Genomic DNA, 21,847 nt, shown 5'->3' with positions numbered 1-21,847 from the left:
ATTTTCTTCCTCACTATCTTCATGTCTTCCTTTAAATACTTGAATGTAGTTAATTGATAGTTCCATCATCTCTGTCATTCTAAGTCTGTTTTAATGATTGGTTTTTCTCTGAGTTATGGGCTACATTCTCCTGCTTTGTGGCATGTTTAGTAATTTTTGACTGGATGCTGACCATTGTAACCATTACTTTATTGAGTGCTGAATTTGTTGTCTTCCTTTAAGATTGTTGTTCTCTATTCTACAGCCAGTTAAGTTATTTACAGATCAGTTTGATCTCTTCAAGGCCTGTTTTAAGTTTTGCTGGGGTAGATGGAGTGTACCTTTACTTCAGCAGTATTTTAGCCTCCCTACTAAAGTGTGACTCTGATGAAGTTTCCACTGAGTGCCTTAGATTATCACCAATGAATCTCTGCTGTGCCTAGCCAGAACTCAAATATCTTCCAGCCTTGTGTGAGCCCTACAAATTGTTCCTCTTTCAACAATTTGTTCATTTTGCCTACCCTTTGTAGCTTCATCTTACATGTGTACAGCCTAGTACACAGTAAAGTTTCAAGGAGATTCTTGTGTAGATTCTTGGAGCCCTTTTTCTACATAGTTTGTGCTTCTAGGTATTCTGTCCCACAGCTTCCAGCCACTTCAGTCTCCCAGGACTGTGATCTGGTTTCCTAAAAGCAATGAGACCACTGAGCTCTGTTTGAGTTTCTCCTCCTTCCACCTGTGGTCTGCAAATCTACTTTAGTCAGAAGCTAGAACATTCACAGGACTCGTCTTATTTGCTTGCCTTTTTTTAAAGGATCACTGTCCTGAGTTGTCTGTTGTCCATGCCTTAAAAATAGTTGTTTCATGTATTTTATTCAGTTTTTCACCTATTTGATGTGGGAAAGCAAACCTAATTCATGTTACTTCATCACGTCCAGAAGTGAATTTTAGTCTGTAACATTTTTTAAACATCTGCTCCATATGTAAATAAGTGTCTCTTTCTATTTCTAATATTATTCACTTTTGCCTTCTCTTTTTCCTTAATCAATTTCATTAAAGGTGATCCATTTTATTAATCTTTTCAAAGAAATAATTTTTATCCTAGTCTATCATTTCAAATGTATCGATGTTTAGTCAGATTTATCGACATGTAAACAAAAATTTTTTCCCTCATTCTTTCTTCCACCTCACACCTTTTAACAGAGGTCATTTTTTGCTATATAAATATATTTATATATTATATATATTTATATATAAATAATGTAGAAATGCCTTTAGTGGAAAACAATATTTGTTTATCTTAAAATATCTTTATTTTGCTCTCATTGTTGAAAGATTTTTTGCTGTTTACATAGTTTAATTGGCTAGTTATAGCCTAATCACAATTCCATTGTCTTCTGGCTTTCACCATTCCATTTAAGAAGTATTTGGTTAGTCTATTGTTTCTTTGTAGACTATGTCTTTTCCCTTTGTTTTTAGTGTTGTTTGGTTTCAATACAATGTGTCTAGGTCTGGATTTCTGTTTATTCATCCTGTTTGATATAAGTTGTATTTCCTTTATCTGTGGATTTATGTTTTTTTGTAAAGTTCTCAGCTTATTTCTTTAAATGCTGTCTCTCCTCCATGTTTTATATTCTCTCTTAGGACTCCTATTATTTATGCTTTAGACCATATCATTGTGCCCTCTATATATCTTAACCTCTTTTTAAATATTTCCATCTCCTAATATTTCACAGCTGTATTCTTAGCAATTTGTTAAACATCTACCTTCCATTTCACTAATTATTTGGTTCCAAATAATTTTCTGTCTCACCTATTCATTGAATTAAAAAATTTTTTTAACAGTTGATATTTAAAATTTTGATTTTTTAAAATTTACTTGGTCATCTTTGGTAGTTTCTTGTTGGTTCATTTTTTTTGTGATGTGTACCTTTTATTACTTTATTGTATTATTTATATATTTCATCTCTTATTTTATATTTGTTATCTGGGAATTACAAGATCTGAAGTACTTACTATCTATATCTGCTATTTGTTATTTCTGATAACTCTCATTCAGAGTTGCATGTTTTCTTGTATATTTAGTAATCTTTGATTGTGACCTCATTTTTGGTGGCTCATCTGTCAAATTTTATCAGAATAGAATTTTTGTTTGCTTCTCTTGGGAGCCAGGGATACTACTGACCTGGAATCATTTCAGCCCCCTTTAGTGACCTGGCTTCATGACTAGTCTCAAGTTTAGCTTCTCCACCTTGTACATTGTCTAACTTTCTCCTACTTGAACATAAATGTCATGAGAACAAGGAACTAATCTAACTGGTTTGCCATGTCTTCTTCATTGCCTCTTACATGGTAGGTATTACAAACGTATTTGCTGAAAAATTATTGAATAGTCAGATTGTCCTTTTTTTTTTTTTTTTTTTGCGGTACGCGGACCTCTCACTGCTGTGGCCTCTCCCGTTGCGGAGCACAGGCTCCGGACGCGCAGGCTCAGCGGCCATGGCTCACGGGCCCAGCCGCTCGGCGGCATGTGGGATCTTCCCGGACCGGGGCACGAACCCGTGTCCCCTGTATCGGCAGGCGGACTCTCAGCCACTGCGCCTCCAGGGAAGCCCGAGTGATTCTTTCTTGTACGTGTATCTTGGCAAACTTTTGCAAATATATGTGAGAGATAAATTCCTAGTAGTGGAATTTCTGAGCAGTTGAAAAGCTGTGTGAATATGAATCCATATTCAATCACTTTAAAAGTCAATAAAGGGCTTCCCTGGTGGCGCAGCGGTTGCGCGTCCGCCTGCCGATGCAAAGTCAATAAAGAATAGAAAACACTAATAATGTATGCTAACTTCCATTAGAAGTTGAAAGAGTATTTTTGGCAAGAGCCAAATAGTAACATCTTTTTTCAAACACAGACTGGAATGTTTCTTCCCATTGGTCTATATAAAAGTGCTATTTATAGTTTCAACCAATAGCCTATACTTTATCACCTGACTTTAAAAAGTGGCATTTAACGTTTCTCTTAACATTCCTTGCATCTTACAGTTTGCTTTCACGATGATTTCAAAAGTATTCTCAGTTATCTTAGATGAGAAATTTGTTAGGATGTTCAAGCTACTAACAGGAACTTGGTTGCTGTGTGGTTGGAAGAATGTTTCAGATTTGTAAGATTATAGGAACAGATTCTGGAATGATGTGTTTGACTCTAACAGGAATTTCAATCATAACTGCAAAATATAAGCAAATCATATATATTTTAAAATCTGAACTGATACTTAATCCGAAGAAGACCAAAGTTAAATTCATAGGGAAACCTTTCTTTAGCCAAAGATAATCTTTGATGATAACTTACCATTTTCCAACCTGCCGGTCAATCAGATACTGAGTACCAGTGTGTGCCTAACAGTTTTGTGTAAGATGTCTTATTTCAGACTTACAGTTATGTATAGGAGTGTATTTTATAAGCATCTGTGTAGTCTATTATAAGCATGTTAAGGACAAGAGTAAGCTCTGTTCATTATTAGGCTTTTTGTGCTGTACCTATAAATTTTGGTGTGAAGTTATAAGGACCAGAACTATTGTGACAGTTAGAGAAAAGGGCTGGATATTAATTACAAGAATAAAAGTGAAAGTCACACAATTTGGGGACCTCCCTATCTTACTAGTCTGGGGTCTGATATAATATATGCCCTGTGATATACTTCCAGAACAAATTCAATTCAACAAGACGATCCAAGTCTCTCATTTCAAGGAACTTACAGTCAGCTGGAGAGACAGGAAACACGTACAACAAAACCATTGAATGGCAACACAAAGCAGTGTATTAAGTAAAAATAGATGGTTCTGAAAGTACAAGTTGAAAGAATGAGGAGATCATTGTGGGTTGAGGTAGCTGGAGGACTTTACATGAGGAGACAGTGTATAAATTAATTTGGGTGAGGAGGAGGGCATTTGGGAGGCACACTAGAGGGAAACTATTCTGTCTACAACAGAGCGTTTGCTTAGAGGAGTTAGCTAGAGATGCTGCTGGAGAGGTAGGAGAGCATAGGTTGTGGAAAGCCTCAAAATCTTCATAGTCCTTAAGCTCCATATAGACACGGACGATGTCCATGTAGTTCACCATTGTAACTCTGGTACCTACCACAGAGACTGGCATATAGTATATATTCAATAAAATTCTGTTGAAGGATTAACTGCATGGATGAAGACACTTTGAAATGTTGAGGCTTTATCTGAAGATTTGTGAGGATTCACTGGAAGTTTTGGAGTATGAAGATGTCATATTATAAACAGTGTTTTAAGAAAACTATTCTCAAGGCAAGAGGCAAAATAAACTGGAGCGGGTGGAGGCTGGATGTAGGGAGAGCAGTGGCTTTCATGTAATCATCCTTTGGGTGAGAAGGGTTAACAGTAGATTGAGGATAGTGGGAAAGAAGAGTTGTTTTGAAATGGAAGCAACTGGATTGTGATTTATTGTCAAGTTTGCCTCCTGAAGATAGCAAAAGGGATGTTGTCAAGATGGATAAATAATGAGTTAATTTTTGTAGTTGTAGTTGAATATGAGAATTTCTACTCTCATTACTTACCTTTTTCCTAGTGTTTCCACACATGGTTATTTGATTGGGCTTTTTTTTCAATGATGCTCAGTTATCCACTGATTATTTTTTTCTAGAGATAGTTTGTTCACCTATTCTTTGAAGATTTCTGAATTATCAGACCTATTATACAATTCCCAGTATATCAGGATAGATTTGGGAAGTGCCTACATAGAAAATAACTAAAATATCTGTTGTGAGAGTGGATATAGGAATAGACACGGAGAAGGGAGTGAGTGTGAATTCCTGAAACTTGGAATTCTTTCATCAGTCTTAGAGGTTTAATAAGCTGCTGCGCCCGTTCTCCTCGAAGCTTAGAATCTCACCTCTTCAGTTTAGAACTTCTGGATCTGGTGGTGTTGTAAGGTTGCTTACTAGCCTCAAGCTCTAGTTGATAAAACCTCCAGGCAGTAAGAGATTGTTCTTGTATCTTTTTCATTTTTACTCTGATAAATAGAAAAGGTGGATTTGCTTAGAATGTTTGCCCTACTCTCCAGCCCAGCCCAGCCCTGCCCAGCCCTGATACTCCAGAGTTGATACAATAAATCAGATGTGTTTACAGACCTTCCTTGAGTGTCAGTTGACTCAAGACCCTGAGCTGGGTCAGCCCTGCTCTGATGACCTTAAGGGTCGCAGGAAGAAAAGTCTGCCCATCCCACCCGGCCGACTTCGAAGGGGCTCACTGGTCGCTAATTTTGTTGTGACCAGCGGGCGGGCGCCCACGGTCTTCCTCCCACTGAAGTCCAAGCCCCTCCGGCGACCGTGGTCTTCCCCTCCTGTCCAGGGCATCACTTAGGGGAGGGAACAGAACAGCTCTTTCCTTCTTTCTTTCTCTGAGGCCAAAGCGGGAGGCTGGAAGGCCACTCATAGCGGCAGCACTATTCTTATTACTACTATTATTTTCAGTAAGGACTCGGGTCGGGGGAGGGGAGACGCAGCCCTCACCGCACGCCGCACCACGCTCGCTCGGGGACAAAAGCTCGGGCTGGCGCCGCAGCCCAGCTGGCGGCGCGTCCCCGCCGCCGCTGGACCCCGTGGGCCGGGCGGCCGGGCGGGCGGGGGAGGCGGGGAGGCGGGCCCCGCCCAGCTCCGGCCGCGGGCTGTCAGCGCTGCCGCGCCCGGCCGGTCCCCGCCCGCCGGCCGTGCTGCGCCCAGCGGCGCCCAGGTGTCTTGCGGGAGGCGTCCCCGCGGGGCCAGCCGCCTCTCCACGCGGGCGGGCGCGGGTGCGCCTGGTGCGTTTCGGCGAGATTTTCCTCCCCACGCCCTGCCGGGTGACTCCGCCGCCCTCCCTGCTTCGACTCCCGCTGCCTGAACCATGTCCGCAAGGGGTGAGTGGGGACCAGGTGGGCGCCGTCCCCGGACTCCGCGCCGGGCCCGGCGGGGAAGGCGCGGATCAGGGAGGGCCGGGCAGGTGCCGGAGGGCGGGGGCCGGGGGCCGCGAGAGCCTTGCCGGCCCCAACCCGGCCTGAAACTTTGGCATCGGATCCCTGGGCTCTGGGCGGCCGAGGGTGGAGCGGGGGGAGTGTGCGGGGGTGTGTGTGTGTGTGTGTGTGTGTGTGTGTGTGTGTGTGTGTGTGTGTGTGTGTGTAAGGAAGCCCTCGCCCTTGACCTTGATCCCCCGGATGTGGGCGAAGCCAGAGGGCCAAGGTCGGTGTCCGGCTCACCTGTGCCAGCCGCACGTCTGGGCTGGGAGGGCGTGGGGGATGGGCTCGCCGCTGCCAGTCCTGCTGGGCAGTGGCCTGAAGGGCCGGCCGGGAGGGAGGAAGAGGTGTTTTTTTTTTCCTCCATTCTTGTTACCATTTTGCAGCTTGGTTACGGAAGGAATCCAGGGCTTGATGCAGTAACATTTAAAGCTGCAGTGCTTACATCTCATTAAAAAAAGTAAATTCCCTACCTGTACTCCTCTTTGCATTAATCTCTCCTCACCCCCAGCGGTTTTCTTCCTGGAGTGAAACGATTAACTGCAGGTGAAACTGGACGAAAGAAAGAAAAAAAAAATCAGAATTGCTTTTCAGCCAAGAATGAAGGGAATGTATTTCTTGCCATCTGGAGCCAGTGGTGATGCTGGGAGAGTGGGTTAGTCATAGCTCAGTGGCTGCTACTATGAGTGAAATATTAAAGCGATCAAGTCACTGTGCAGCTTGCCAGCAATGAAAACGAAGTGACTTGGTTGCTTTGCCATAAGCTTTTAAGGAAAATAGTGATTATTTTTAGACAGTATATTTGCCAAGCAATAAGTACCACCCCTTTTGATACCCCGAAGCTTTAAGAGGAGTTGCAGCGTAATTTTTTTTTTAAACTCTGAAGGGTTAACCCTGCTTTTTGAGGGGAGTTTAGGAATTTAACAATGTGTTGGATAATTTAGTGATGCTTTTCAAGGTTCATTCTGGGGCATGTAATGAATAAAGTAAATTCTACCCGGAATGTTTAAGCTCCCTTTTAAGGAAACTGGTCTTTGTTGGTCTGGCAATATGGTTGGTTGGTTCCGTACCTGGAAATGGGGTGGTACAGACAGGGTGGAATGACAGAATTTACGTTTGTAGAATTTACGTTTGTAGATCTCGGGCTACAGAGGTGATATGCGACCCTGAGATACTACCTGCCTAATGATGCCTAAAAATTTGTGTGTATTAGAGAAAGAAAAAAGAGGGTGAAACATGTGACTACAGGGGGCTGGGTGTGTGTACGGAATCTTCTGAGCGACTCCAGCTGTATAATCTCTGAACTATGTTCTAAGACGGAGGCTTTTGGTACTGACTTCTGTCCTAAGTATTACAAGGAACATGTGGGGACTAGTTCTCATAGGTTGTAAAACTCTCTGTGGTCAGAGTCTACCTCTGATGCAGCTTTATGCCACCCAAACCCCTTAGTACACAAAACATTGCACACCGTAGGAGCCAACTAACTACTGGGAACCTTGGTATGTTCTAGAAAGCATCAAGTTCATTAGGTAACCCCCCAGTTTCACCTTGTCTCTGGCCCCTTCTACTGCAAGGTATCTGTGGTTTATCCGAGGATATGAAATGAAGATGCCCAGTGATTCAGAGGCTAGAGCCCTGGCTTGGGACCTGGTTCTTGAATATTTCTTCTTGAACCTGGTTTCAAGCAGGATGATTTCGAGTCGGACGCAGAAATTTCACTTAGCGCTCTTGTTTCCCCTTCAAACTCCCATGTTGATAATCTTGCATTTAACAGTTTAAAGTCTGACTAATATTGCAAGGGGAGAAAAAAACATGATAAATATCAGCTACTGCATACTTACTACATGTCAGGCACTTTACATGTATTGCATCAGTTGGTCCTCACATAACTGACTCAACTAGATGCTGTTATTACCTCTCCATTTCACAGATGAAGGAACTGAGGTTTTGAGAGATTGTGTAACTTAACCTGAGCTCAAACATTAGGTAGGTGGCAGATCCTGATGTCTACCCAGGACTGTCTGACTTCTGATCACATCCACTTTGTTTTAGTGCTTCTCTATTACTTGTCCTTTGAGTATTATAGTAAACATCAGAATCATTGATTTGCTGAGAGAGAAAAATGCCCTATACTTGAGATTGAAAGGAAATGGCCTTGGTAAGTAATTTGGAATTCCCAGTACATTTAGGAACTTCTTCGTGGACATTTGGTAAAGACCAAGTGAGGGAAACAAGGCCTTTGATCCTTGATGTTGTTAATTTGATATCCCCACTCTGTTTCTTCCTCCTTCACTTTTGAGGACCAGAACTTCCTAGATATTACCAATGACAGAATATTTTTCTTATGTTTCTATGAAGTACTTTTATCTTTATGAATTTGTAAAAAACAATTCTAAATGATTAGTAGAATGCCTAGTATAGTAGCTACTGAATTAAGCTCGTGTGGCAAGATGTCTGTTTGCCATTTATTTTTTATAAAAGATGTTTTCAGAACTGAGTTTCACTATGCTTTTCTAATTTAGTATCTGCTCTCATCTCTATTCCTGAAAGTAGAGATAAACTTTTATGGTCAGAAAGTTAATGTGTCTACTTAAATATCTAACTTATCATTAGGAAGGTCTTTAGATACTTGTAAAGATAAATCTCATTAATTTAAAAAATGAACTCTGCTCATTTCTAATATCTAGACTTGTAAGTTATGGTAGGGGTAGATGTATTTTTTAAAAATTGAAAATGCTGAAACATTGAATCTCATAGAAAAGTAATTTTATTAAAATATTTTAGAGAGAAAAATATTTTAGAATTCATCTTCTCTTTAAGATATAAAGAGAGTACTAAAATTTAATTCATTATTCAAACCACCAATAAAAGATATTCTTAAATTTCATGATAGGCTAGCTAAGACATTCCTCATCTTGTGGTCTTTTAGAATACTATCATCAAAGACTTTTAACTTGGTGTTGTATTTTTACTGCTAGAGACCAAAATGGAGCTATCATGACTTGATTTTGAGTTGACAAACTGGGGGAAATTATAACACTTAGAACAGAGTTTCCAAACCTGGGAAGAATCATCTAGGTAGCCTTTTAAAAATGTAGATTCATTTCAGGTCTAATGGCTCATAACCTCTAAAGGTAGTGCCCAAACATCCATATACTATGTGAAAAGCTCCCCAGGTAATTCTAAAAATCATTAGATTAGAGCAGGATCAAAGAATAATCTGGAGTATTTATTAAACATGCTAATACCGGGCTCTGCTTCAGATCTACTGAATTGGAATATTCATGGAAAGGCCTGGGAATCTGAATTTATAGCAAATTTCAGTTGATTCTTATGTACAGCCAGACTTTGGAGTTATTGAATTAGAGCTTGTTTGTTTCTTTTAACTCAGGGGTTCTGTATCGTCCAGAAAGTTTTGGAAAAAAGCTGTTTTTGAGTTATAAAAATAATGTACTAAAATTTATTATCAATATATTCATATAATCAAAATATATTAATGTATAAATGGATATATTAAATATTGAAATTATAGAGTATTATATTAAAAATTCAAACAGAAGTGTATTAAGTTAAAAATGAAAATTTTCTGTTTTTACACCCTTCCTACCAAATCCTCGGAATTAAGCATGGCAAACAGTGCATCCTGTGTATCCTTCCCGGCAGTTTCTACCTGGTTAGCTTTTGGTTCAGTTCAATAAATATTAAATACCTATTCAGTATAAGATGCGTGGCAGCAACTGGCGCTGTACGCAGAAGAGATCGCTTATGAGCTTATTAGGTTTTCAGAGCTCGAGTCTTGAGAAAATAGGTCCAAGTATGTGAGGATAGAGTCCATAGCACTGGCAGAGAAATAACTCAAAGTATGTATGCTCTAGAAATGTTAGATCAGTCTTGCTATCTTTGTTTTCAGAATTTCCATAAAACTAGGAGCAACCTGAATGCTCATCCATTGGAGAATGAGTGACTAAATCATGGTTCATCCATACTGTAGACTGTTATGCAACTATTAGAAAGAATGAGTTAGGTCCATATGTGTTGGTCTGGAGTGATGGCCATGATACATTATTAAGGGAAAAGAGCAAGTGTTATGATTAAGATATATGTGTGCGATCCCAGTTCTACAAATTGAGAAAAATCTCTAAGTGTGCATATGGGTGTGCCATGAGCATAGAGAAAGTCATAGAACAGTACACACCAAGCATTCAACAGTGGTTTAAAAAAGTCAAGGGTAAAAAAAAGTCGAGGATAAAAAAAGTTAAAGTCAAGGGTAGGGAGGGGAGAGAGTTGGCTTCTCTTTGAACACATCTTTGTGTTGTCTGATAGCAAGTAGATACAGCTTTAAAAGATTGAGAGAAAAATCGAATAAATAAGAAAAATGTCCACTTCATTCCCGGTATTCATTTCATTTATTCAAGTCAGGACTGTCGATTTTCATTCATGTATTCAACAGACATTTACTGAACACCTGTTACGTGCCAGCAGTCAGTGACTAGGACGCAGCATATACCCTCAAGGAACTCCTAGTTCTGTGCGGGAGACAAATACATAAATACCATTTATAAAAGGATATGCTGAGTGCAGAGAGAAGGAGAGAGATAATGTGAGCTAGAGAAAGAGTTATGATGATACAAAGGAGTGGCACCGAATATAGCCTTGTGGGGGGTGGGGTGAGGACCAGGAGATCAGGTGAGGTTTCTTGCAGGAAGCAGGGATATTTTCTTGGAGAATGAGTTGGATTTAGCCAGGTGAAAAAGGATGGGGTAGAAGAAAAGGCTTTCCAGGGAGACTCGGGCAGGAAAGAAACAGTTCTGTGCACGTCAGCCTGGAAAGCATGTAGGTTCAGGAGGGTGCGTTTGCCAGGGAGAGGGGAGCCACATCTCAGCTGAGTGAGGAGGTGCGGCGGGCACTTTGCGGAACGGCTGGGGATGTAGGGATTTTCCTTCACAAGGAAGGGTGATTCCAGGGAGCGTAGTGGAAGGTCATCAGTGGTGGGTGGCAGGTGTGCCGCAGGAGGGAGCACAGGGCAGGGAGCATGACGGGGAGAGGAAATGAGCGAGGCTGGGCCCTCCCGGTCCTTTCCATGACTGAGACTGCAGGAATGAGGGAGACGGCTGGGCATGGTCGGCCTCAAATGTCTCAACTTGGGCATGAGGCGTTCTGGTGGCAGACTGAGCTGAGGCCCAGGCCGCACTGGCTAAAGGCAGCGAGGAGGTGAGGGCTGCCCTCACATTTGTAGAGTAGCAGCTAAGCCCTGTGCTGGACAGTGGTTCTTCCATAGGGCTGGGGTGCACAGGGACTCTCGGAATCAGAGCCCCACTCGCTTGTGCTGACGTCTTCTGCTTCCACGCTTAACAGTAGAGCTCAACAAATATGAATCTACTAAATGATAAAGTGGAGACTTCCATTCTGTTTCTTCTCTCTTTTACTTCCTCCTGTCACTCCATGCCTGTTATACCTCTAGTTGCATCACTCTACCTTTATCAGCTTCTTTCATGGTGATGTTGCAAAGATTAATGCACTAAGACTTCTTATTTGGTGTTACAGGGGGGCCATTTTTCTGGCCTGTGTTTTCTGGCCTCTGGCTAGAGTTTTCCTTCTCTTTGAGTTACAGAACTCTCAAGCAATTTACCGAACTGAAGAAAAAGGACAATGTATTTGAAAGCCAAGTCTAGCCATTATAAGTTTTAGTATTAAAAAAAAAAATAAAGCAGCAACACACTACACTTCCTGGAAGTCCTTTTTTGCACTTAAAATATATGGGTTCCAATTAAATAGATTTTTTTTTTCCAAATAGATTTTTTTTTTACATGAGAGAAGTAGTTTTTGACATCAGTTTCTCACAGCTGGGAGAATCATGTTTCAGAAAAGAGTTTCAGAAGGTTGAATTGTTCATGCATTGTATCTCTGAACAGCATTTTATATATATGTGTATATATATATATATATATATATATATATTAATTTGAGACCTCATGTAGAGAAGGTTGTGTTAATCATTATATATGGATATATATATATATATATATATTTTTTTTTTTTAATTTGAGACCTCATGTAGAGAAGGTTGAGTTAATCATACTTCTCAGGTTATGGCTTACTGTCATCAACAGTTCATCAGACCCCTACCTTGTCCAGTTTATTTATTGATATATTTTTATCCCTATCCCTCAATCCCATTCCCTTTTCCCCAATGGCAATGATTCTAATACATTTGATATGTGTGTCCTAGAATTTATAGTAAAATCAATTCTTAGAACAGTTCTTATATTTAAAGCTGTAAGTACCAAGTTATTTTACTTTATGTGTGTGTCTGTGTGTCTTTGTGTTTGAAAGATTAACCGAATTCTTATTTGGATACCTGATTTTGTGAACAGATATGTATTTCTGATCTTATTTGGAAGTTTACATCACTTAATGCAACAGCAAGCCTTATTCTGTTAGGGACTAGATATACAAAATGAAAAAAGGTTATTCTCAATCCCAAAGGAATACAAACTAAGGGGTGTGTGTGTGTGTGTGTGTGTGTGTGTGTGTGTGTGTGTGAAGTTATGTACATGTACACAGCTGACCAGAATAGATCATTAAGATTATCAAATAAGAATCATCAAACTGCTATGGGAGGTTCAACTAATTTGTGACTGGAGATAACATGAAGCCTTCACTTCACAGAGGACATGGAATTTGAGGTGAATCTTGAAGGATGAGTAGGGATTTGGCAGGCAGAATACTGAAAGATGTGCTTCCTTTCAGAAGGAACAGGAATCGGATAGGTAAAAGCACGGAGGAGGGAAAGTGCAGGACATATGAGGAGGAAGGAGTCTGTGACATGTGAGGGGGTTACAGGATTCGCGGTGGGGAGGAGAGGAAGAATGAGGAAGACAAGGGAATGATGCATTGAACTAGTAAGCCTTTGCATCAAAGCCTTTTCCTAAACAGAGAAGTGCAGATGTAAAGAAGGGAAGTGAGAGGTCTGTCCTTGCTACATTCAGATAACTCATTCCTGGTTGTTCAGCTGCCCTCAATGGTATTGATGGTATTTTATTGCCAATTTATGCTGCAGTGAGTTACATTTTATCCTGACCACAATTCTCATTTAGGTAAAAACTTTGCCCAAAGCCCACTCTCGTGTTTCCTTTTTTATGGCAGATTAGGAGTCTTATCTTTAGTTTTGTACCTGACATCAGAATATTCCAGGACAAAGAATGCTGGCATACAGGAGGGCTGAATGTAGAATAGCCAAGCAACATGTTTGACTCCAGCCAGGGGAAGGAGCAAGGCCATTCCCCCAGAATTGTGCATTCTTCACCAATCCTATTTTTACAAGCACATGAACAGTTCCCTCAGTTCTAGAGAGGAACAAAACAGCACTAATTCATAGAGCCCTTTAAAATAAAAGATGAAATTTTGTAAAATTTATGGAACAATCTCTTTGAGATGGTAAATTAGTCTTCAAAATCTTTTAGGGGAGAAATGTTTCTTTTTTTATGAGCCTGTGGTTTCAGGTTCTTCTCTAACTCAATCCATATTAGTGTTCATTGACATAGGTAGTACTGATCATTTGAGACAATTTAACATTTTGTTGCTCCATTCCCAAGGTGCTACTTATTAAGTCCTGAACCTTTGGTGCCCTTATCTGCTTAATCACTGGTTTCTAATTACATGGTAGTGAAATGAAAAGGAATGTAAGTGGTCAGCATTTCACCCTGGTTAAAGCAGCAGTCTCTAGGAATATCATCCATCCATCCACCCATCCCATTCATATCTATCGAGCCTTCCTAGAGTTCATAATAAACATCATCAAAGAGCCTGCTGTCTGTCTATATTTATTAAATTTTATAATGTCACTAGGAGTTGACAGCTCATGTTGCCTTTCACTATCCTATTATGGTAGGGTTGTTCTCTCTCTAAATGTGCAGTGCATGCCAAAAAGAACCGATTTTGTTCATTTGCCCTGAGGACTTCTTGAGAAGTATTTTGAAGCTTTGTGGTCCTCTCCTGCAGCCCATCTTGCGCACCCATTTTGGTGACAGTGTAGCAAGGCTAAAAATGAACATATGACTCCACTCCGTGGATAGAGTAATCCATGTGTTTCTTTGGGTTCTCCTGGGGCACTTCCAGTTTTAGGTCTTGTTTTCTCCCCCATAATTTAGGGTATACTCTTTGCTACCTTAGTAAATACCTCACGATCTAGAGCACAAACAACATCATTCTGTCACAGACAACAGCCTGAGGAGAAAAACCAATTCACTTGCAAACTGGAGAGGAAATTGTTATGAGAGTAAAGTGTGAGGGAGAGGGAGAAGGAGAGGGAGGGAGGGAGAATGTGAGAGCAATAGGGGATTGAGGTAGATTAAACAAGACTATTAAAAATTGAAAATAGATCAGATTTGAGTCTAACTTAGATATTTGCTAGTATAAATTGAATTATCACATTTTTCTTTACTGAAAATGGAATAGAAGCTAGTGGAGTTGAAATTTATGTTAGATATACACAGGATTCCAGAAGTAAGAAAATGCATACTTTTTCTCTCCCTTCCCCCAAGAACAGAAATGCCAACTATTTATCTGAAAATTTCTTGACAGCAAGCAAGAAGACAGTGTGATGGACAGGGGTAAACTCTTTTGCTCTTTCGACCTTCCTCACTGATATTCAATCAGCTAATATTTATTGAACCTCTTTTCTAGAGCAGCCAGATTTATTCCAAATCTATATATTAATTAATAAAGTCATTTAACAAATATTTATTGAGCACTCTGGAGTGAGGATTGTCATGATTTTGGGGTGCAGAAATATTAAAAGGTGTTAGAATTTGTGATTGAATGAGGCTGGAGCAAATAGGGCTGGTCAACATTTATTGTTGACATTTAATCTAACTTACATGAATCATATAAGTTAACATCCAAATGGGATACTTCTATCTAGGACAAATGCTAAACCTGATGGGATGCTGGAACATAGGTGTAGAGTGGGGCTATCCCAGGGAAATTGGGATTGTGGCCTTTCTACCTAATAGAGTTTCTAGCCAGCCTGTGCTTTGGTGTCAGTGTATTCCTTGGTCTCAAAGGATAGAATTTTTGTGAATATCTGAATATTTGCCTGTAATGTTAGCTACATTGTATATTATCTACATCAAAATTTAACTTAAATCCTAGACTGGCCATCTCCTCCCCATCAATCCAGCACATTTCTGGGCTATTTTCTCTCATGAGAGGTTGGTATGCTCAGGTGTAATTACCATTAGAGACCAACAGTAACATTTGATATGAAGTCAAACCCAAATGAATTTTTAGAATTTTTTTTCGGAGTAATTCATACAATAGTTTTCTTCTATCGGGGTCAATTATCTAGAGAAAAACTATTGTGGGAAGGAAATGTGCCTTTGGTCTTCCATAGTCGTTTAAAATGAGTGGCTCTGTTTCTTCTAGTTAGTGCAATTTCAAAGCCGCTTTAAAATGTGTAGTTCAGTCTACCTGTGTCTGTTCTTGGACTCACTATCTATTTGATGACTCTCTGCCAATGTATTTAAGGTTTATTTCCCCAGTACATTGTATTATTTTATTGGAAAATTTATCTAATATGTATTTACCAGTATAAGGAAATTGTCCGTGTTTTGTTTTACAATTACTGGGTGGGCAAGTTCTTATTTAGTAGAGGTACCCATAAAATCCTTTGTATTATTCAGCCCTACATTAGAATAAAAATGAAAGTAGAAATTGTGGGTCAAGCACCCCCAAATTACTTGCTGATTGATTAGAGGTCATATGATTTTGGTCCTTTGTTAGATAATTTCTTTTTTAGGCTTGTGTGAGAAAGAGCTCTACATGCGTAATTATTGTTATTCACATTTTAATAAAGTTCTTTATTCTGTACTGTGTGTTCTCTCTCCAGCTCTTTAACTTTATTACATATGAGAATAATATTTGATGGTGTATATGTAATCATGTTAGAGTCAATGTATAAATAGTTTGTCCTAAAGAAAATATCCTATAATATGTTTTGCTTAAAACTGTGTCTGAGGTCTTTACCCGTGCTTTTCTTTCTCAACTTATTGAGAATTCATTTAAAAAACACATCCACAAGAGGGTAGCCACCAGAGAACCGAATGGTAACAATGAAGGGAAATGAGGACAATGAAGTAAACAGCTATTTCTGGCTTTTAGCTCCAAATAAGAATGAACAGAAGGATAGGAGTCCCAGAGTCTGGGGGAGGGAGAGAGGGGAGGGGAAGCCATCATTTTTTTTTTTTTTTTTGCGGTACGCGGGCCTCTCACTGCTGTGGCCTCTCCCGTTGCGGAGCACAGGCTCCGGACGCGCAGGCTCAGCGGCCACGGCTCACGGGCCCAGCCGCTCCGCGGCATGTGGGATCCTCCCGGACTGGGGCGCGAACCCGTGTCCCCCGCATCGGCAGGCGGACTCTCAACCACTGCGCCACCAGGGAAGCCCCATCATCATTTTTAAACGTTAAAAAAAAATGTAGAAAAGATGTTTAGGTTGGCAGTCTCTAATGGCTTCTAGGGAGATTTTTTGTTGCTCTTGTTCTGTGTAAAACAAGGGAATCTTTATTTTGATTCATTTAAGCATTCGGGTGAGCAATGAGCATGGACACCAGTGATAGTTTAGTTTTTCACCAGTTCCTTAGCTCCTTTTTATTTTAGGAGGATCTGTTCAGTGGTTAGACACTTTATATAAACTGTAGAATTGGAGTTGTAAACAATGTGTTCATCTATCCGGTCATTCAATAAGTATTAGTTGAACACCTACTAAGGGCTCAAATAATTCTAGGTGTTGAAATGAGACAGCCACTTACCAAATAAACATATAATGTGACAAGTGGTGATAAAGTGCTAGGAAGAAATATAAAGAAGAGCAAAGAGAAGAGAGAGGAGAGTTGGGGAGATGAGAGGGCAGGGCAGGTGCTATTTTTTTTTTTTTTTTTTTTTTTTTTTTTTTTTTTTTGTACTCGGGCCTCTCACTGGTGCGGCCTCTCCTCTCACTGTTGCGGCCTCTCCCGTCGCGGAGCACAGGCTCCGGATGCGCAGGCTCAGCGGCCACGGCTCACGGGCCCAGCCGCTCCGCGGCACGTGGGATCTTCCTGGACCGGGGCACGAACCCGTGTCCCCTGCATCGGCAGGCGGACTCTCAACCACTGCGCCACCAGGGAAGCCCGCAGGTGCTATTTTATACATACGGGATGATAATGGAAGGCCTCTTGATAAAGTGACGGGTGAGCAGAGACCCAAAGGAGGTGAGAGGTCATGCAGATTCTGGCGGAAGGGTTTTCTAGGCAGTGAGATAAGCAGTGCAAAGGTGTTGAGGTCTATCGTGCATGTGTGTCCTGGGACCAGCAGGAGGCCAGTGTGGCTGGATCAGAGAGTGTAGGGGAGAGGGATGGAGGTGAAGTCAGAGAGATAGTTGGGGAAGGGGTGGCTATGTCAAATTGGTCCTTACAGGCCACTGAGAGAACCTGAGTTTTCCTCTGGGTGAGACTGAGTGAGATAGGAGGCCCTTGATAGTTCTGAGCAGAGATGTGACATGATTTGATATAGTTTAAAAGGATCACTTGGTCAACAATGTAGAGAATCGGTTTTAGTGAATAAGCGTAGATGCATGAAGACCATTTAGGAGGTTACTGCAATGGTCAAAACAGAAAATGGTGCCTTGGACCAGATGGTAGGAAAGCAGCTGGTGAAAAGTCAATGGATTCTGGAAATATTTCTAAGGAAGTGCTTATAGGACTGGTGGATGGGTGGGAAACGTGGAGCAAAAGAAGGGGGAGAACTGTGGATACCTCCATTTTCTCAGCAGCTGGAAGGGTAGCATGTCATTTCCTGGAATGGGGAAGCATGTCAAACAAGCAGGTTTGGGGAGTAGGGGAATCAAGCATTTTGGACATTTAAATTTGAGATGTCTTGTAGGTATTCTATTATGAGGATCTTTATTATCCCCATTTTACAGATAGAGAAAATGAGGCACAGAGAAGTGAAGACACTTGCCTGATATCACCTAGATAATAAGTGGTTGATACGGGATTTAAATTCAGGTCTTGTTCGTGCCAGAGTATATGTTATCCACCACAATGCTGCCTCTTTACATGAGGCTGAAATACATGCCAGAAAAATAATGCGTCTAGTTTTCACTTCCTAATTTTGATTTCTCATTATGTGAGATAATTTTCTGCATTTTTAAACTTGGCTTGTGTTTAAGGGGAAAATAAAACCCTGTCAGTCACATTATTCCAAATTCTACTATTTATCAGTGTTATCACTGTTAGCATTGCAAAAATGCTACCAAAATATGAAGAAGCATAGTATGGCATTCATTCATGCATTCGATTTGATCGTTGAATGCTTGCTATAAACCAGGCTTGGGGGGTGCTAACTGGCTCCTCTACTAGCAGAGCTGCCAGACTAATGAGGTGAGAGGTGTGTGTACAGAAGGTGCAGCACAGTGTGACCAGTGGTGATGATGGGACGTAAAACGTGCTGCAGGAGCACAGAGGAAGGACCCGCTCCATCTTGACTGGACATGGGGCCAAAGAAGACTTGACGAAGCAAGTGATACCAGAATGGGACCTTAATGAATGAATGAGTGCCAAATGGGAGAAGTGGTGGAAAAGCATTGCAAACACAGCATGCTTTTAGAATTTTAAAAATGCTAATTAAGCATATGAAACAGTAAGACATGTGAAGTGAAATGTAACATACAGGAGCAATATCAGGAAAATTTTAAAATTACCCTGAGGAGAAACATGAAAAATTTAAGTCATTGGAGAGACCTACTAGGCTCTTGGATAACAAGATACCATATTGCAAAAATGTTCATTTCCCCTAAATCTCTCTACAAAAGAAATGAAATCTCGATTAAAATGCCAACAGAATATTTTTTTAGAGACATGGCAAAATGATACTATTATTCGTTTTGCAAAATGAAATTTATGAAATTCTGAGAAAGAGGTGTAGTTAAGGGAGGGTTAGCTGTATCAGATATTAAAATGTAAAATGAAACTGCAATAATTAAAACAGTTAAGTATTGGAGAGAAATGAGAGTAGTGGGAAAAGATTACAGAGTACAGTAAACAAGTGTGTATGGAATTTAATTATAGAAAAGTGGCTTTTTAAGGTCAGTGTGAGAAGAGAGATTCAATAAATGGTACAGGTACAGCCGGCTATTTAGAACAAAGAAATCTGGACCCCTTATTTATTACACACAGGCACACAATTCCTAGTGTAGTAAGTCATTAAGTGTAAAATAAATGAAACGATAGTGGTCCTAGAAGAAAACACAGGTAAATTTATAAACTGAGGATGTTAGAAGATTCCTGACCTTTCATACAGGCTACAAAGCTCAGAAGTCATAAAAGAAAATGTAGATACACTTAACTACATAAAAATATGGAAAGAATTCTGTATGGTTAAAAATACCCCACCCTGCCTTCTGGCTTGCATCACAAGGCCCCAGCAGAGCTGACTCGACCTGGCCACCTGCACCAGGAAGGTCCAGCCAGCAGGTAGCCGGAGAAGAGGAAGAGATGGGCTGCGGGGGGTGGGGGGCACTACTGTGGCCTTTTAGAGAGCGTGGCAAATGCTTTGACAGTGTTAGTGTTAGGGTTCCCCTGAGAAGCTCACTGAAGTTTCACTCTCTGTACAAAGCAGGCCAGACAAATTCTGAGGACAGCCTTCACCCCTCATTTCACAAACACAGAGGGAGGGTTTTCACTACCAAATGCAAGGGGTACAGCATAGTCCCTGCCTCAGAGAGGCCTCGTTGGACCTAGGTTTGATATCTGAAATTGGAAGGCCACCATCACTCCCATCCTTCCCTGTCTTCCAGAACATTCACATTCCTTAGGATAGTGTGGTCAGAGGCTTTATCCCTTTTCTTGACAGTTGTAGGAACGGCACTAAGTGGTCGTCTACTTTAAGGTTAATATTAGGCTACCCAGTGACAACTGGCACACATTTACCATAGAAAAACAGGTGACGTGGTTGGGATACTCTATTCCTGCTGAAAAGGGGGACAAAGGAACACTTGGAGCTGGGCTAGAATGGGCAGTCGAATGAACTCATTTATCTCAGCCTTTTCTCCTCCCAGAGCCAAGCTGTGTAAAGTGATAAAGGATATTTACTTGCTGGGGCTCAGAACATTTGACTTAAGTGAGCCTCCTGTTAGTGGTTCTTGGAGGTAAGCCTGCCTGATTCTCTGAATCCCTTTGATTAAATCTGGGCTCGCTTTGGAGGCATCCTTTTGCCCTGATTTCTCTGCTGATAAATACATTTTGAACTTGGTGGTGAACTCTGCTCTTTCCTCTAACGGTTACACTTCCTCTACCCAGACTTTTTCATTTTGGCGTCTAGTCAATGACACTAAACTGTGCAGAGTTGTCTAAGTGGCTCTATCCTCTCCTAGACTGTGAATTCTGAGAAGCCAGAGACCGAGTGTTATAAGTGCACTCCCAGATCCTAGCCCACCCCAGAGCCTGAAGCTGAGTACCGTTCAATGAACGGTTATTGAGAGATTGGGAGAAGAAAGGTTGCCGTGCATGAAATCCGCAGTCTGGTGGGATATGCACAAACACATGAAGGGGCGTAGAAGGAGAAGGTGCTGTCCTAGGATTTCTCAGTCCTTTTGGTTGAACTCAAGTTGGGTATGACTTGAAAGTTCATTTCCTCATATGCCTTTGCTCTTAAACCTGATCAAGGACACAGGTTTTCCTACTGGGGCAGGGAGTGTTTGACATGCAGAACATCCATTGTGTTCTTCAGTGGGCTGGGCTCTGGAAGGATTGAAGCTAGACACTCCGACGTGGTTCCTCTGATGCGCGATTTCAGCCCTCTTGCCCCTGCGTTTTGTTTTCCTACAAGGTGATGTGTACCCTAGGGACCCTGACCCCCTTCTCCCTTTATCCTCCTCACACCCACTCTCCTCATTCCCACCTGCCACGGGGTTCTGAAATGTGTCAAGGATACTGGGGTGCGTTTTGGGTATGTTGTTGTGTTGTCCACTGCACTTGCAGCTACAAACTAATCCCCTTCTAAGCATCCCTCACTATTTCCAAGAGTTTCCTAAGGTATTGTCTCACGTGTCTTATGCTTGGACATCCAGCTTGGCTGCCACCCTGCTGCCTTGGTGTAGACAATGTCCTTGGGCACTGCTCTTTTGCTGGGGCTTCTGGTCACCTCTCCCACCCCCACCCACTCTGGCCATAGTCTCCTTGAGCTGGTTTGAGCTAAGCGTGGCCAGAGGCTCTTCCCCAGAGCATAACTGAGATCAAGGTGTAACTTAGACAATTAAATGAAAACGAAAAAGGTAAAAGCTTCTTTTTTAATTCTAAGAGCTATAATATAACTGTCCAGAGAAACTCTTTTGATGTAAAAGAGGGATATACACATATACTTAGATTTAAAAGAATAATTTAAAGAACATAAATGAGACGTGAAAGGTCCTCATCCTCTGAAGTAACCACTATTACCAGTTTCTTGAGATTCTTTTCTAGAGAAAAGTTATGTGTGTACTAGGACATTAAAATCAATCTATTACCTATAAAATGATGATCTACCTACCTGCTTACTTAAAAAAACACTTGGCCTTTTTCACATAATATATCTTGATGTTGTTCCATCTTAGTACCTGCAGATATAGCTCATTTTTTTAAATGACTTCAGAGTATTCAAGCAGATGGTTTCACCACACCTGACTTAATAATCCTTTTTGATAGATACTTTGCTTGATGGCTTTTATAGACAGTGCTGCACTGAACATCTTTGTGCATGTATCTTGACGAGATTTTTAGAGCATAGCAATAGGTATTAGCTGTAACTTTTTTTTTTTTTTTTTTTTTTTGTGGTATGCGGGCCTCC

At 41.0% G+C, this 21,847-nt stretch overlaps 1 protein-coding gene across 1 annotated transcript in view; it reads left to right on the top strand.

The window, feature by feature from the left end:
* Positions 1 to 5,695: 5,695 nt before the first annotated feature.
* Positions 5,696 to 21,847, top strand: part of ABLIM1 (actin binding LIM protein 1) — a 331,920-nt gene continuing 315,768 nt past the window's right edge. Inside the window, exon 1 of the mRNA XM_055080923.1 lies at positions 5,696 to 5,896. Within this exon, the coding sequence (XP_054936898.1) occupies positions 5,884 to 5,896 (13 nt within the window). The 5' untranslated portion in view covers positions 5,696 to 5,883. The remainder of the gene's footprint in view (positions 5,897 to 21,847) is intronic.

Source organism: Physeter macrocephalus, chromosome 20 (assembly GCF_002837175.3).
Source record: "Physeter macrocephalus isolate SW-GA chromosome 20, ASM283717v5, whole genome shotgun sequence".
In the NCBI taxonomy this organism is placed as follows: domain Eukaryota; kingdom Metazoa; phylum Chordata; class Mammalia; order Artiodactyla; family Physeteridae; genus Physeter; species Physeter macrocephalus.
Note: the sequence above shows the minus strand (reverse complement) of the source record. Positions and strands in the feature narration are given on the sequence as shown.